Source organism: Nicotiana tomentosiformis, chromosome 2 (assembly GCF_000390325.3).
Source record: "Nicotiana tomentosiformis chromosome 2, ASM39032v3, whole genome shotgun sequence".
Taxonomy (NCBI): Eukaryota; Viridiplantae; Streptophyta; class Magnoliopsida; order Solanales; family Solanaceae; genus Nicotiana; species Nicotiana tomentosiformis.
Window position 1 is genome coordinate 110,889,155 of NC_090813.1, and position 17,130 is coordinate 110,906,284.

Here is a 17,130-nt window from a genome sequence, read left to right on the forward strand (position 1 = left end):
ATGCGAGAAATCTGAGGAGGGGCGAAGTGATGGAGGAGAACCACAAAGTGATTTATGCGTGATGCATCTTTTATATGTTTTGTCAGGGGTATAATGAGCATATTATTACGGATGTTTTGTCAACCGGGTACCAAATTAATAATTTTTAAAAATAGGGTACATGTTAAAAGGTGGCACAAATATAGAGTATGGCTGCAAATCCACATTAAGTGCATTTGTTTTTAAAGTCCGAATCTTAATCATTCAGATCTCACAACTACTAAATGGGTCTGAATAGGTCTGTATGATTAAGATCTATAACAAAGACTTAATTTCATTAAGATGCTATCATCCACATTCATTACTAATTACCGCCATTGTCGACCATTATCAACTACTACCACCATCCTCAACCATAGCCGCCAACACTACCACCCCCACCACCATTACCCTCAACCATAACCACACACTCACCCACCTCAACTACCACCACCAACCACCCCATCACCATCAATAACCATAGCCGACACCGCCCACCACCACCTTCATAAACTACCATCACCCACCATTGCCTTCCTCAATCACAACCACAACCACCACCACCACCCACCATTATTATCTATTACCACCCATCACCACCATCCTCAACCATAATCGTTATCGCTACCAATCACCACTAGCTACTACCCAGAACCAGCATTATCAACCAAAATCACCACAACCATCGCCTCTAGTTGGCACTCACAAGCACCTTCGTTAGCCATCACCACTACCAACTACATTTATATATATTATTGATAGAATATTAGATTAATTAGTATTTTATTTAAATGTATGTTTATTAATTTTTAAATAAAGATAAATTCTATATATTCAGATGTTTAAAAAACAAACAGTCTTAATCATTTGGTATTCAGATCTTAAAACACATCTTAGTATTCAGATGTATATTCAGATTGAGATGTCTTATTCTCCACAAAAAAAAAATGAGGCCTAAGAAACTTATTTTTATGAGGCCGGTAAGATAGGCAAAATCAGCAAAAGAAGTTTCCCAAAATCATACTTATCTTATCAACCCCACTTGGTAAAGCAATTAGCAATAGGTGGAGCATGGATGCGTTATAGTTGCGTTCAAATATCTCTGTGGTGAATGCCCTATCTCCCCGATTAAGGGTTTGCGGTGCAAGATATGGATGGAACAAAAAGGGAACAGGCAGATGCTTGATCAAATGTGCAATGCTAAATAACTGCAATCATGCACCTAATGGGAAGACGTAACAATGCAAAGGGCGAAATAAAGGCATCCATCCGCAACTTATCACAATGCACCATGCATAATCAGATCTTTCTCCCAATTTCCTTAATAGGCTGGACTGTGGATGCAATGCCTGTTTAATACTTCACTGGAACTCCTAGTGCTATGTATTTGCTTGAGAGATGGAGAGAGACTATAACTAAGTAGAAAGTTTTGTTGCGTGGAAATAGTCAAAAGGTTTGCTTTCATTACTACAAAGGATTGAATTGCCTCAGGCTTCTCTTAGTTTCAATAGAGACAAAGAAACATCATTACACATACAGTACATGTCACTAATTCTGCGTCAGATGGTAACTAAAGAAGACTGCGACATATGCTTTTATGGCTTTAATCAAACTGGAAGTCTAGAATCATTTTAAAAAGATGTAAATTTAATTTATTTAGTAAAGAAAAACATGAGTAGTAAGTCCCAAAATCAGGTTTTCACAGGTAAAAGCATTATCTTTCGGCAATCATTCTATAGCTTTCAGCCATCTAACTCCCATAACTGATGGCTAAGCAAAAAATTAAAATAGTACTTCAAATGAAAAGATGTAAGGACTTGGATACGTTTCTCCTAGAGAATTATCATTTTCAGGAGTTTCAAGTATTCTGGAATTTCAACATCAGCCCAAAAATAACTAGGAAAGCAAATTGAATTTAGAGCTTACAGCTTTGCACTTCCAGGGCAAATTTCACCGAAAATACTCCAAAATGTTTGTTACGGCAGCTTTTCCGGCTAATACGTAATGCATTCTTAAGTACCTATGACAGATAGAAATCGAGATCAAGCCTGTTTTGAACAGAAAAACTGTACAAATAGTAAGCTCATTAAATCTAATAAAAAAAATTCTTGTTCTGAGATATTTCTTTCCCCAGCCCCCCAATCCTGCCGAGCTTATGAATAGAAGATGACTGATCAAGCAAACTAAAAAGAAATAGTTCTATAAGCTGCTAAAAAGCAAGTATGAAAAATTGGTCAAACAAAAATAAACCACAAAGAGGGTGATATTGCTAGAAGCAGTATGAGTTTTGACAGAAGTGGAGATCTCATGAATTTTAACTTACTAATGATTGAACTAATTAATTACTCCCTCCGGTCCACTTTAAGTGATTTTTTGGCTTTTTTCACACATATTAAGGAATGCACCTTTTAGCATTAATTAACAATGAAATTGATCATATTAACCTTAATTTGCTCATTGGAAATATAACAAACTACTCCTAGGCTCTTTACTCCAAGGGCAACTTTGGAAAGAAGAAGTTAATTTCTTCTTGATATATGAAAAAATCAAACATTGTGGATCACAAAAAAAAAGGCCAAAAAATCACTTAAAGTGGACCGGAGGTTGTATTGAATAACACTCAAATGAAGACCACATTAGTATTAATTCCAAAAAAACAAATGACCTGAGCTGCCGAATTTTACCTGTACACAAACAGATTATAAGATACTCAGAGAACCAATGATTCATATAGCAGATACATGGTTAAAAGATGGCTCGTCACTTTTTGCATCTTATCAGTTTTCAAACACATCCTACGCTGCATAAACCCATGTCTGTATTATTATATTTTCCAAAAGAAAATAGAGCAATTACACAAAGAATAGCCATGCTTTAACTTCATTATCATGCAATGAATCTATCCAAAGGAATCCAATGTAAACAAAAAGAAGTTAAGATCCAGAATTGACAGATTTTTGCTTTCAACTGAATGGATTAATTTATCTAAAGCAGTGAAGCAGCTAGCAATGCCCGGGTAAAGGGTAATTTCGGACCACAAACCAATCCTCGGGGAACCAACACCATTTTATTTCAAGTTTGAAAATATGTGGCTACAAACTGAAGGGTTTATGGACATGATAAAGGAATGGTGGCAATCTTACACAGTCATTGGCTCAATGACTCCCCAGACTATATTTTCATCCAGAAGTTGAGATCTTTAAAGGACATAACAACCTGGATGAGTTAAGACTCTTGGACCAAGTGGTTAAACATAGGGTCTATGTTGCTCGGACTCTTCAAAAATGTTGTTGGGTGTGTGTCGGATCCTCCAAATTTAGTGCATTTTTGAAGGATCCGACACGGGTGCGGCAACACTTTTGGAGAGTCCGAGCAACATAGCATAGGGTACATTCTCCGGAGGAAAAGTTGTAGATTTTCAATCTCAAATTGGAACTTCAACATATTGCACTAGCTGAAGAAGTCTCTTGGAGACAAACTAATGGTGTTTATGGCTAAAGGAAGGAGACAGAAACACAAAGTATTTTCATAAAATTGCTAACTCTCAAAGGAGGAAGAATTGCATTATAGGCTCAGGGTGGGAGAAAATCTAGTTGAAGAAAAGGAGCAGATCAAACAGAAACTACTGGATTATTATTAGACTTTGTACAAGGAGAAGGAACCTTGGAGACCTACAACAGAGTTTGAGGGGTTACCCTCATTATTTGAAGATGAATGTGTTGATCTAGAATCACTTTTTGAGGAATCAGAAGTCTTGTCAGCCTCAAAGTTATCTGTTTTAATAAAGCACTAGGCCTTCTTTCAGAAGGCATGGGACTTTATTAAAACAGATATCATGGAGGCTCTCAATCACTTATATATCATAGCTGCCATATGGTCAAATCCTACAATGCTGCATTTATTGCTCTTATCCCCAAAATAAAAGGAGCAATAGAACTAGGGACTACAGACCTATCAGTTTAATAGGGAGTGTTTACAAGATAGCTGCAAAATTTTTGGCCTACAGATTAAAGAAGGTCATAGCCAAGTTGATCTCTGGACAACAAAGTGCTTTTATCAAAAACAGGCAGCTCATAGATGCCTCCCTGATTGCCAATGAGGTCTTGAATTGGAGAATCAAAAGTGGTGAAACAGGTTTGTTGTGCAAATTAGACATTGAAAAAACTTTTGATCAACTGAGTTGGGCATATCTCATCAACATCCCAAAGAAGAAGGGATTTGAAGATAGGTGGATAAGGGGGATAAAATCTGCAAATCAACTGTGAAATATTCCGTGTTGGTTAACAGAATCCTTGTAGGTTTCTTTTCTCCTTAGATGGCCTCAGGCAAGGAGATCCCCTCTCTCATTTTCTCTTTATATTAGCATTGGAGGGTGTCTCACAAATGCTTGGAAGGGCAAAGGAGCTTCAATGGATACAAGGTTTTCAGGTGGGGAGAAATCCTGCAAACTTAGTCAATGTACCACACCTGTTATATGCATATGACACATTGATCTTCTGTGGTGCAGAAAGGTTACAAGTAATCAATCTCAACCTCATCTTACTCATTATGCTTAAAAACATTATTCTATCTAGTGAATGAAGTTCAAAATTTGGAGGAATTAGCTGAAATACTTTGTTGTCCCCTTCGAAGCCAAATTCAAATCCACTGGAGGGGGATGGGGGGGCAGACTCACACAGATCAGTATGTCCTTGACAGCATACCAACTTATTACATATCTTTGTTTCCTATGCCAAGCTCGGTCCTAAAGCAGCTAGACAAGCTAAGAAAAGGTTTTTATGGGAAGGAAACAGTGAGACTCACAAATCTTCACTTGTTAGGTGGCCAAAAGTAACTCAGCCAAAGTCTTATGGGGGATTGGGTATCAGGAATCTTAGGTTTCACAATAAATGTATGCTAATGAAATGTCTATGGAGGCATGGACAAACTGAAACAGGTTACTGGAAGGAGATCATTGACGCCAAATGTGGAATTCAGAATCACTGGAGCCTCAAGAAAAGTTCAGCACCTCATGGAGTGGGTCTATGCAAACACATCAACAGCTTTCAAAATGATTTCTTTCCGAATACATCATTCAAAATTGGTAATGGTGTTCATGTGAAATTCTAGAAAGACATGGCTTGGAAATACAGCACTAAAGGATTGGTACCCTGGTCTATACCTAATAGCCTGCAATCAGGACTCAAATATTGCTCAAAATAAAGAAAACAACATTTGGAATACGGTGTTTAGAAGAAATCTTCGTGATTGGGAAATCAATGACTTACTTGCTCTCTTAGCCACACGGGGAGATTTCATCACCGAAGATCAACAACCAGACAGAATCATCTGGGGGAATTCAAAAGAAGGGAAGTACACAGTCAAATAGGGCTACAACTTTATGTGTCACGGAATGGAATATTAGAGGATTGGCCCTGGAAACATGTCTGGAGGACCAGAATGCCCCTCAAAGTAGCATGCCTCACATGGGGTGCCCTCAATGAAGTTGTTTTAACACAGGACAATCTTAGCAGAAGGAGCATTATTGATAGCAACCATGGAAGCTCAACTTCATTGGAGGAGCAAATATTATCCTATCAAGATTCGAGGAGGACGAATCTTCTTTGAGATGGGGACAATGATAGCAACCATGGAAGCTCAACGTCATTAAAGGACAAGGATGAAGTTTTAGAAGCTCCAAGAAGGCCCATGACAAGATCTCAAACGAAGAAGTTTCAAGACAAGCTCAATGAGCTTCAATTAGCAATTAAAAGGTGTCTTATGGTGGGAGAAGGACTCCAGCCCAAGGAAGATATTTTGGGCAAGTATTACAACTATTTGGAGGCCCAAATTGAAGTCCCAGGGGAGGTGGAATGGGGCCCAAATCAGCCCCAACAAGGAGAAACTTAAGCAGCCCAAACTAGTGTTAATTCAACCTAATTTCTAAAATCTTCCATTAATGCTTTGTTGACTATATTGAACAATATGTGGGTAGTCTTTAATTTTGACTATATTGAATAAAGTGTGAGTGGTCTTCAATGTTAACTACATTGAACAAAGTGTGGGTGGTCTTCAATGTTGACTACATTGAACAAAGTGTGGGTAGTCTTTAATGTCGACTACATTGAATAAAGTGATGGTAGTCTTTATGCACCTAGGGATTTACTAGCTTATTTATTTTTGTTTTGACTTTTGACCGGCCCTTCTTTACAACAATATAAAGGGGTGCCTTGCTCTTCATTGTAACTAAGTTTAATGAATATTAATATTATTAGCCTTGTGGCTTCAAGAGAGCTTGGAGGTTCTCTTTAGGGTTTGCCCTTTTTGTTCTACTTTGAACCGTATCTTGGATCCTTCAATAGTAAGATTCTTCGTTTGAGTTCTATCCCTCATATTCTTCTTCTTCTTCTTCTTCTTCTTCTTAATTGATTCATTGCTTCTTTTACTATTAAACAAGGTTTTAAGTATCAAATACTTGAACTTGTTTTCTTCCCTCTTAAGAATCAATCCTCCCCCTTTCTAACTTCTAATTCTAAAGTCTTCCGATATCCGTGTTTGTTATCAAGTAGTCAACATTGAAGACTACCCACCCTTTGTTCAATGTAGTCAACATTGAAGACTACCCACACTTTCTTCAACGTAGTCAAAATTAAAGACTACCCGTTTTCTTGCTCGTTAGTGCTTGACTAATAAGATAGAAGGAGTCTTTCTTGCTTGTTTAATAAAGTCAAGCTTTGGCGGTAGGGTTGGGGTGGCTTGTTGGGGTCGCGGATTAGTTCGTTCTGCGCCGCCAACGGCCTCAACTCAAAGGCGCGGGTTGATCTCTCTGGTTGAGGCTACTACCCACACTTTGTTCGATATTGTCAATAAAGCATTAATGAAAGATTCTAAAAACTAGGTTAAATCAACACTAGTTTGGGCTGATGAAGTTGCTCCTTATTGGGGTGATTTGGGCCTCATTCCACCTCCCTTTAGACTTCATATTTGGGCCTCCAAATAGTTTTAAGACTTGCCCAAAATATCTTCTTTGGGCTGGAGTCCTTCTCCCACCATAAGACACCTTTAAATTGTTAATTGAAGCTCATTAAACTTGTCTTGAAACTTCTTCGTTTGAGATCTTGTTATAGGCCTTCTTGGAGCTTCTAAAACTTCATCATTGTCCTTTAATGACGTTGAGCTTCCATGGTTGCTATCAATTACTCTAGTCAACAGATACTATATGTGCCAACAGAGATTATAAAGTGTTAACCATTTGTTTCTATATTGCCCAATCACTGCTAACATTTGGAACTTCTTCCTATCCATTTTTGGTATAACTTGGATCATGCCTCACACCATTAAGGAAGCCTATATTATCTGGATTTTTTGGAGAGTTGACAAAGCCATTAAAAACATATGGAGAATGATCCCAGAAGTCATATTTTGGATTGTTTGGAATGAAAGAAATAGCAGATGTTTTGATGGAATATCAACTCCAACACATTCCCTATAAGTTAGGTGTTTAGTTAGTTCGTTCAGTTGGAACTTTCTTTCCCCTGTTAATAGCGTTGACACTTTTTCAGATTTTGTTAGTTCCTTAATTATAACATAAGTACTTTTATACTATAGCTTATAATGTATTTTGTCTTTTAGTATGGGAGCTAACACAATTTCTATCTTTTGTAATTTGGCATCTTCATAATGCCCTTTTAATGATATTATCTTACTTCGTAAAAAAAAATCAATCAACTGTCTAGAAAAGAGCTCTTCAATTTTCGGGGAAAAGCTTCTTCATGTACTTCAATCAAAGGACCTCTTTATTTCCGCTTACTTCCCTTCAAAGTAAGCAATCCTACTCCCACCTCTCCAAGACATTTCAAGCATCTATAGGATACCATCTGGACTACATGTTTTTCTAATCCTAATATGTTTCATGGCATCTTCTATCTCTGTCGCTCTAATTTATAAGGATAACTAAAGTTTCTATCCTACACATATGTGTAGAGATCTAAAAAGTTTTTCATGTGGGTCAAGTTGACCAATTGATCATGATAGCCTTTCATCTCTTTAACACGCTTCACCTGATTTAAGTCTATACTCTTCTCTCTCAACAGTGCTAGTTTAAACATTTCTTTCTTCATTTCTCGTGCCCTAACTTCTAGTACAAGATATCAAGGGCTTCCCCTTGAATTTTTCTAATAACCTTCTTCGCTTCCCTCTTAGCTCTATTATACTCTTGAAATGCTTCTACATCTGTTGGGTTTTATAATTAGAGATCTAAGTCCCATAATGTGTGGGCATATTTGGTTCTATGATGGGATGATCCATACTCATGTGGTAGACTCATTCTTGCACTATTTTAATCTATTATTAGAATTACGTTAGTACTTTGACTATAAGCATAAACTTAAAGGCCTAAAGTGCCATGTCCTTGGGTGCATCCATGAGTTGTGGTGTGACGCTGCACAAAATTGTATGATTATTTTTTACAGCTATAAATTTTGAGTGAAAGCCGGAATATTTTACTACAACTATCTTATTAGTTTTTGTTTTAATATTTTTATTATTATTTATTAACAATAACATGAAGTGAATATTTTAGAGTAGAGAAGAGAATGATAGTTTGATCGTAATTATTTCGTTTTGGAGGTATAAACATGTTTATAATACATTAATACCTTAAACAAGTTAATTATGACATGTATGTAAAATACAAACATGACCAATTAAAAGGCACTTAAATTACAACCATCTAATTTAAAATTCAAAACGTTTAAATAAATAATAATAATAATAATAATAATAATAATAATAATATTAATAAAATATTTAATTTTGGGCTACCTTTAGGCCAATGCCCAAATGCCAAGTGTCATCTTTGATTGTATAAATTATATATTCAATTTTGACTTTCCCTCCAAAATTTTCCTCAAAGAATGTTACTACTTCAAGTGGTATAAGAAGTGTTCAACAACATTTCTTTTCTTTTGTATTCTACCAAGTGAGCGACAACTTGTCTTATCTTCCCAATAACTAACTACATTAACAATCATAAAAAAGCATTGAAGAAAACTTTCCTCATGGGAGGAAAAATACATTTCATTTCAGGTGATAAGTCTTTTGAATTAATTGACATTAGTGAGGATTACGACAGATGGTTTGTTTTGATTGAGCGGGGGACAAGATTCACTAGCAGAATCAAGATCGATGAAGAGAACTTGCGCTGGGTTTGTGAAACATTACAGAAAGCCTCACGTGGTCAAGGCAACCTCTACCGGAGGTGGAGGAGGAAGATCCATTCCTACCTGTTCAGAGTTTATCAAAACTACAATGTTTATGGCAGATATGTTAGAGTGGAAGCATGGTTGGGAGATAGAAGTTCTGCTATCATTATTCCAGAAATAGATTACAACAAGGGTTGGGGAGACATAGCAGGGAGGATCCTACAATTTCTGGGGAAGAGCATCAACATCAGATTTACTTTGCAGATGTACATAACAAGAAATATCTGGATGCAGCAAAAATAATTCAGTGGCCAACGAAACAGACTGAGTCACAGGAGCAAACTAAGAATGACAGGGGTGACGGAAACAGAGATGATGAAAACTTCTTCTCCAAATGCTTGGTGGGAACATTCAACGACGCCTTTAATCTCAGCCCCAACACGGAAGTTATTAAAAAATGGTTTCTTTACAGGTGGAAGATTACTGCTGGACTTATTATTACACCATTAGACCACAATAAATTTCTCTTTGAGTTCCCATCAAGGCTTGAAGCGGTGCGAATCATAGCTGGTGAGTGGTTCTGGAATGGCAGGCGTCTCACGCTTCAATGGTGGTCGCCGAAAAATGGTGCAGCTCCGACCAACAACAAATCTGAGCAAAAATGGATAAAGGCCTTTGGCATACCATTGCATTCATGGAACCCCAATACCTTTCGGTTTATTGGAGACAACTGCGGGGGCTTCATTGACACTGATGAAGACACGAAGCTTAGGTCACACCTTTTTTGGGCTAGAATTTGTATTAATTTTAAGGAAGGTGGTTTACCCAACAATTTGGTACTGGAAATTGGGAAGTTGAAGTACAAAATTACGATTTTGGATGACAATCTCGTAGAAATTGTCACCGGTGACGGAATAGAGAGAACTAGAGGGGAGGTGAAGAAGATGAAGTCTAGTACAGTAGCTTCCTCGAGCCACACAAAGGCCGCTGATGTCCAGCCTGTCAAACCTAAGCCTTTACATTTGGGTTTGAACCACTTTAATTCAAATAAAGTGGTCAAAACACCTGCTGACCCAGTCAACACCCCAGCCCACTCAGTGAAAGCCCAAAAGGGTAAAGAAAAGCAGCAGGTCTTGGGACATAAATTGGATCAACTCTATTATTCTAAGGGCCCAAAAAAACAAAGAAAGGAGAGCAAATAATAAATCAATATGGAGGGATGTTGGGCCAATCTCTGATCCTTGCCTCAACAAGTCTATTGGGCTCTTGATTGAAAATAGGTTCGACCCTATATCGGTGGAAATACAAACAGCCTGTGCAGAACCCACTATAAGAACTCCAGCTCCACAAGTAACCACCTATGAGTTGACATCAGAGGCCGATGATGAAGCAGATCGTGCAACTAACATCCACAATCATGTACGCCCTTGGATACCGACATCAGTACCATCAATTATAAGCTCTTCAGAGGCAGATTTATCCCCTTCTTCTGAATTCCTCTCTCTTCCATGGTATGGCATGGACAATTCGGGTTTGCAAGTGATTCAAAATCCTGCGGTTGTGGAAACATCAAGGTGGACAAAATCAGTTATGTCTAAAGCATGCAAAGCATTTGAGTTAAATGTTGCTGGATTTGAACATGAAATTTTTGACATCATACTGCGAATGGAGGAAAAAAGGCGTCTACAACTACAAAAACAAAAATCAGTGGTGGATCCCAAAGAGAGAAGCAAAAAGAAGCAGACAATCGAGCTTGAAAGACTGAAGTGTGGACTTAATTATGAAAGTAGAAGCAAAGGGGACAGGGTCAGGTACTACAAAGCCTTTTCTGGATGAAAATCAAAGTTCTTAGCTGGAATGTGCAGGGGTTAAATGATGGGAAAAAGAGAAGTACAATCAAATCTCTAGTACAGAAATGGAAAGCTGATATAATATGTTTGCAAGAAACAAAAATTGAAGAGTGGCCAATTTCTTTGGTCAGACAGTTATGGGGTAGCCGTTGGGCAGAATGGGTTGTCCTGAACTCAGTTGGTTATAGTGGGGGAATTATTATGATTTGGGACAGAAGGAAGTGGAACGTCCTAGGCATTCAACATGGCACTTACACTTTAACTTGTATGCTAGAAAGCACACAAGATGAGTTTAGATGGTGCTTCACAGGGGTCTATGGCCCCCATACAAACCCGGAAAGAGGAGCTTTGGTATGAACTCGCAGCGATTAGAGGCATCTGGAATGAGAAATGGGTGATAGGGGGGAATTTCAATGTATGTAGATACGAAAGTGAAAGATTCAATTGCATCAGGAGATCTAAAGCTATGAACTCTTTCTCTGCCATAATTCAAGACCTTGATATTATTGATCTTCCTCTTCAAGGGGCCTTCTATACTTGGTTCAGGAGTGAGATTTCACTACAAGCTTCTAGGATTGACAGATTTTTAGTCTCTAACGAGTGGAGTGACAGCTTTGGGGCTATGAAGCAACTTGCTCTCCCAAGGGCAATTTCTGATCACAACCCATTGCTCTTAGAATGTGGCGATTGGGAAGCCAACCCCTCATACTTCAAGTTTGAGAATATGTGGCTCCAGGTGGAGGGGTTTTTAGATAATGTTAAAGTTTGGTAGCAAAGTTATGATGTTGGGGGTAGGCCAGACTTTATACTAATGCAAAAACTAAGATGTCTAAAGAAAGATATTTCTCACCGGAACAAAATGGAGTTTGGTAAGCTGGAAACAAAGAAAAATAAGGCTCTGGAGGAGCTGGCCTTGATGGAACAACAAACTGAAGGTAGATTGCAATCTCAGGCTGAAAAAGAAAAGATGATAAGGCTCAAAAAGGAATTGCAGCAAGTAGCAGTTGAAGAAGAGATATCTTGGAGGCAGAAATCTAGGTGCCTATGGCTTAAAGAAGGAGACAGGAATACCAAATTTTTCCAAAGAATGGCTAACTCTCACAGAAGATCAAATAATATAGACAAACTAAAGGTTGGAGAAGAAATCACAAAGGACAAAGAGGTCATCAAAGAGGAAATCCTAAGATTCTATCAGGGGCTATACACAGAGAATGAGCAATAGAGACCTACTGCCAATTTTGATAATCTAGCATAGCATCTCCACAGAGGAGAAAGACTGGTTGGAAAGGGTGTTTGAAGAAGAGGAAGTAATAGCAGCAATCAGGGCATGTGCACCAGACAAAGCCCCCGGCCCAGATGGTTACACTATGGCTTTTTTCCAGCTAGCTTGGGATATTCTAAAGCAGGACATCATGGGGGCTTTAAACCACTTTCATCAAAATTGCTATATGGTTAGATCTTGTAATGCATCTTTCATAGCATTGGTCCCTAAGAGGAAGAGTGCTATTGAGCTCAAAGATTTCAGGCTTATAAGCCTCATAAGCAGCATCTACAAGATAACAGCAAAGTTATTAGCTGAGAGACTCAAATCAGTGATTGGGAAGCTCATTTCAGAGAATCAAAATGCCTTCATCAAACAAAGGCAAATTACTGATGCAGCTTTGATTGCAAATGAGATGTTGGATGAAAGGCTAAAAAGTGGAATTCCAGGCATCCTATGCAAACTAGACATTGAGAAAGCATTTGACCAAGTCAATTGGTCATACATGTTTTTAATGTTAAGGAAAATGGGATGGACAAAGCAAAGCAGCTGCAGTGGTTAGATGGTTTCAGTGTTGGGAGACCTCAAAGGAATGCAGTGTCAGTCTCACACCTGCTCTATGCGGATGACACATTAGTTTTTTGTGGAGCAGGAATATCTCAGGTTCAATATCTTAATCTAACTCTGCTCATTTTTGAAGCTATCTCTGGACTTCATATCAATATGGCAAAAAGCATTATCTACCATGTTAATGAAGTTCCTGACCTGGGAGATCTAGCTGATATTCTTTGTTGTGGTACTGGTTCCTTCCCCGCAACATACCTGGGCCTTCCATTGGGAGCTAAGTACAAGTCTACTGCAGTGTGGAATGGTGTGATAGAGAAGGTGGAGAAGAGATTGGCAACATGGCAACTGCAATATCTATCAATGGGAGGCAGGGTAACCTTGATTAGTAGTGTAATGGACAGCATACCAACCTATTACATGTCACTATATCCTATGCCCAGCAAAGTGCTCAAACAATTGGACAAACTTAGAAGGAATTTTCTCTGGAAAGGGAACAGTGAAGGTCACAAGTTTCACCTGGTCAAATGGGCCAAAGTAACTCAACCAAAGGACCTTGGTGGACTTGGAATAAAAGACTTGGCAAAACACAACAAGAGCATGCTAATGAAATGGCTTGGGAGATTCGGGGAGGAAGACGCCAGCCTATGGAAGAAGGTGGTGACTGCTAAACATGGACTACAAAATCACTAGCAGTGTTTTTAAGAGCGAGAAGCGCAAAAAAGCGACAAGGGCTCGCCTCGCTTCAAAAGCGAAGCGCAAAGCGAAGCGCACGCTTTATTAAAGTGAAGCGCAGTTCTTAAAAAACATAATGTAAACCTTGCAAAGACACAATATAAAATTATAAATAATCAAAAAGTTCAAATTGTCAAAATCAAAGCTGCTAAATTACTAGAATCAACCTCTTATTCTTCTACTCTTCTTGTTCTTCTTCAAGATTGTCAAAATCTTGAATTCCTCTATTATCTTCATATTGCTCGTCATCTTCCTCCTCCCCCTCCTCTTGCTCTTCATGATCACTTTCATCTTCATCAATTAGGGATAGGGATCGACTTGTAGTAGCCACACTTTTTCCCTTCCTAATCGAGCTTGAACTTGAAGTATTCCCCCTTAAACCATAAGGATTCTCCCCAACTCCACTAGCAACTGCAACATCACCCCAAGTGAAATTAGAATCGCCTTCAAATACTTCTTCATCTTCACAATTTTCGGGGACTCCGGTTAGCCACTCATTAGCCTCATCAATATTGTCCAAAAGAATTGGATCAATTAGATTGCGGTGGTTGTAGCGACGCCTCAATGCTCTATTGTATTTTATGAACACTAGATTATGGAGGCGCTTCAAGGTTAGTCGATTCCTCTTCTTTGTATGAATCTGCAAACAAAATGTGTCAACTAATTAGTAGGAGTTGGGACAATTGAGATATAATTTACTTTATCTCAAAACACGAAATAATTCTTTTTATTTCTCACGTGTTCAAAAACGCTCCAGTTCCTTTCACATCCGGATGAGCTACAAGTTAAACTTAGAACTCTGATGGCGAAAGTCTGTAAATTCGGAGTCTCTACACCATATTGGTCCCACCACTCAACTATAGAAGTGAAAAAAAAATTCAAGAGTTAATAAGTATAAAAAATACATTAAAGTTAGAGCTATAAAATATAGAAGCACTTGGTCACCTGGCGATTTCGTCTTTCTTTGTTTAATAGCAAGTCGGAGCTTAAAAAGTCCCTCAGCTGCCTTGTAAATAGCAAGCTGATCTACTATCTTTTTCTTGCATGTCTTCATCTGGGGTCAACTTGATAACAACCTCATGGAATCCTGTCCACACTTCTCTAGCCAATGAATTATTCTCATGCTGATCATAAAAGAGTGATGGGTTCAGAATAAGTCCAGCTGCATGCAAAGGTCTATGAAGTTGCTCACTCCATCTTGCATCAATGATCTGAAAGACCTTTGCATATTTCTGCTCATCAGTGAATGATGCTTGAATAGCCTCCTTGGCCCTATCCATAGCTTCATAGAGGTAGTCCATTGGTGGTTTTTGCTCCCCATCCACCAAACGGAGTACTTTAACCAAAGGGCCACCAATTTTAAGAGCATGAAGGACATTATTCCAAAAAGAATAAGAAAGAATAATGCGTGCAACATCTTTCCCTGCACTTTCCTTTGCAAATTTACTCTTGCTCCATTCCTCTGAAGTGAACAACTTTCTCAAATTGGATTTTTGCAAGTGGATACTATGTAAAGTCAAGAAAGCAGTGGCGAACCTTGTCTTGCCCGGTTTCACCAAATTTTTTTGTCCGGTGAATCTTCTCATCATATTCAATAACAAGGGCCGCTGAGAAATATAAGAATGTACCCTAACGCCCTGGCCAAAAACTGTAGAGAAGGGTTTTTCCTTGAAAATGTCCCCGAAGATTAAGTTGATACAATGAGCCGCACATGGAGTCCAATAGACATTCTTGTACGCTCCTTCCACCATGCCACCCGCTTTCACATTTTCACTCGCATTATCAGTGACCACTTGAACAACTTTGCTTGGGCCAATCTTTTCAATGGTGTTCTGAAACAAGGTGAACATTTTGATGTGGTCAGTGGATGAGTCGCTAGCATCAATGGACTCAAGAAACAAACTTCCCTTGGGAGAATTCACCAACTATATACTAATTAATTTTCTAAAGTGAAATACATATAAAATTAATCAAATAAACTGAAAAATATAACATATATAAATAATAATTAACTTTATATACTGAAATATACATTAAAAAATCAAATAAACTAAAATATAACATATATATATAATAATTAATTTTCTAAAATGAAATACATATAAAATTAATCAAATAAACTGAAAATATAACATATATAAATAATAATTAATATTATATACTGAAATATACATTAAAAAATCAAATAAACTGAAAAATATAACATATATAAATAATAATTAATTTTATATGCTGAAATATACATTAAAAAAATCAAATAAACTGAAAAATATAACATATATAAATAATAATTAATTTTATAAACTAAAATACATATTAAAAGTAATAAATAAGAAGAATAAAAGGGGGAAAAAAAACAAAATGGGTTAGAGATAAAGGGAAGAAGAAGACGCTGAAATCTGAACAGTGCAAACTGGACTGTCAGAGTCTCAGAGATAAACGAAGAAGAAGAAGGAAGAAAGAAGGAAAAAGAAAGAAAAAAAAGCAGAATCTGACGGGACCAAGAAGAAGAAAGAAAGAAGAAAAAAAAAAAAGAGAAGAAGAAAGGAGAAGAAGAAAATTACCTGGACTGGTCAGAAATGTCGATGAAGAACCCTAGGCTTTGGTCGACCTCGATCGTAGAAGAGAGAAGAAGAAATGGCCAATTTTTGTCAATTTAGGGTCTGTTTTGTATAATAAAAAAACAGACCCAAAGTTTTTCAACTTAAATATATAGTGTTTTTAAAAAAGGGCCCTCTTTTTAAAAAAACAGACTCAGTGTCGCTTTTTTAACAGAAGCGATCGCTTCGTCGCTTTACTCGCTTCGTCGCTTCCTCCGTTGAAGCGTGCGCTTCCCTCGGTCGAGTCGCCTCAGGCAGCTAGAAGCGACACTGAGTCGCGTCGCGTCGCTTCGCGCTTAAAGCGACGAAGCGATCGCTTTTCTAAACACTGATCACTAGTGTACTAAACTCAGCAGGTCTCCTCATGGTGTTGGCCCATGGAAACACATCAGTAGCCTTTGGGAGGATTTTTCACAGAATATTTCATTCAAGGTGGGTAATGGGTTACATGTTAGATTCTGGAAAGATATCTGGTTGGACAGTCTCCCACTGGAAGAGAACTCTCCACTACTGTTTCAGATTGCTAGTGATCCCAACTCTACAATAAGTCAATACAGATCAGGAAACTCATGGGTCCCACTTTTCAGAAGGAATATGCATGACTGGGAGTTAGGTAGTTTGTTTACATTGCTTGGTAGACTAGGAACCTTCACTATGAATGAGCAGATCCCCGACAGAATCAGATGGGTTGGTTGTGACTCAAGTCCATATTCAGTGAAGATGGGCTACAGACGCATATGTGAGCATAATGGAAACATTGACTCGTGGCCATGGAAGCTCATCTGGAAGACAAAGCTTCCAACAAAGGTTATCTGCTTTACTTGGACTACACTCAAAGAAGCTTGCCTAACTCAAGACAATCTCTGCAAAAGGAGCTTTCAGCTGGTAAATAGATGCTACCTATGTCAGCAAAGTTCTGA

General features: G+C 38.1%; 1 protein-coding gene across 5 annotated transcripts; it reads right to left on the reverse strand.

The window, feature by feature from the left end:
* Positions 1–1,647: 1,647 nt before the first annotated feature.
* Positions 1,648–16,292, reverse strand: LOC104114067 (uncharacterized). Of its 5 annotated transcripts, XR_011414155.1 has the most exons (6): positions 16,175–16,292; positions 14,556–15,442; positions 14,349–14,467; positions 13,778–14,250; positions 2,703–2,818; positions 1,648–2,038 (listed from the first exon to the last, which is right to left on the reverse strand). XR_011414155.1 is itself a non-coding variant. In XM_070195966.1 (4 exons), the coding sequence occupies exons 1-3, from the start codon at positions 14,662–14,664 to the stop codon at positions 13,789–13,791; spliced, it is 690 nt and encodes a 229-aa protein (XP_070052067.1). In that variant the 5' UTR covers positions 14,665–15,530; the 3' UTR covers positions 1,648–2,038; positions 13,778–13,788. The 5 variants fall into 5 exon arrangements, 2 of the variants coding, with proteins under 2 accessions (XP_070052067.1, XP_070052066.1); XR_011414157.1 differs by lacking the exon at positions 16,175–16,292 and having other exon boundaries at positions 2,703–2,813; positions 14,556–15,530; XR_011414156.1 differs by lacking the exon at positions 16,175–16,292 and having other exon boundaries at positions 14,556–15,530.
* Between the last annotated feature and the right edge of the window lie 838 nt (positions 16,293–17,130).

Bases quoted from the DNA above. Each gene is read 5' to 3' on its own strand.
- LOC104114067 (XM_070195966.1), bottom strand. From the start codon at position 14,664: ATGAAGACATGCAAGAAAAAGATAGTAGATCAGCTTGCTATTTACAAG. The intron at 14,468-14,555 runs GTGACCAAGTGC...TCACTTCTATAG, and splicing joins AAGAAAGACGAAATCGCCAG to TTGAGTGGTGGGACCAATAT. The intron at 14,251-14,348 runs GTGAGAAATAAA...TTTTGTTTGCAG, and splicing joins ACTGGAGCGTTTTTGAACAC to ATTCATACAAAGAAGAGGAA.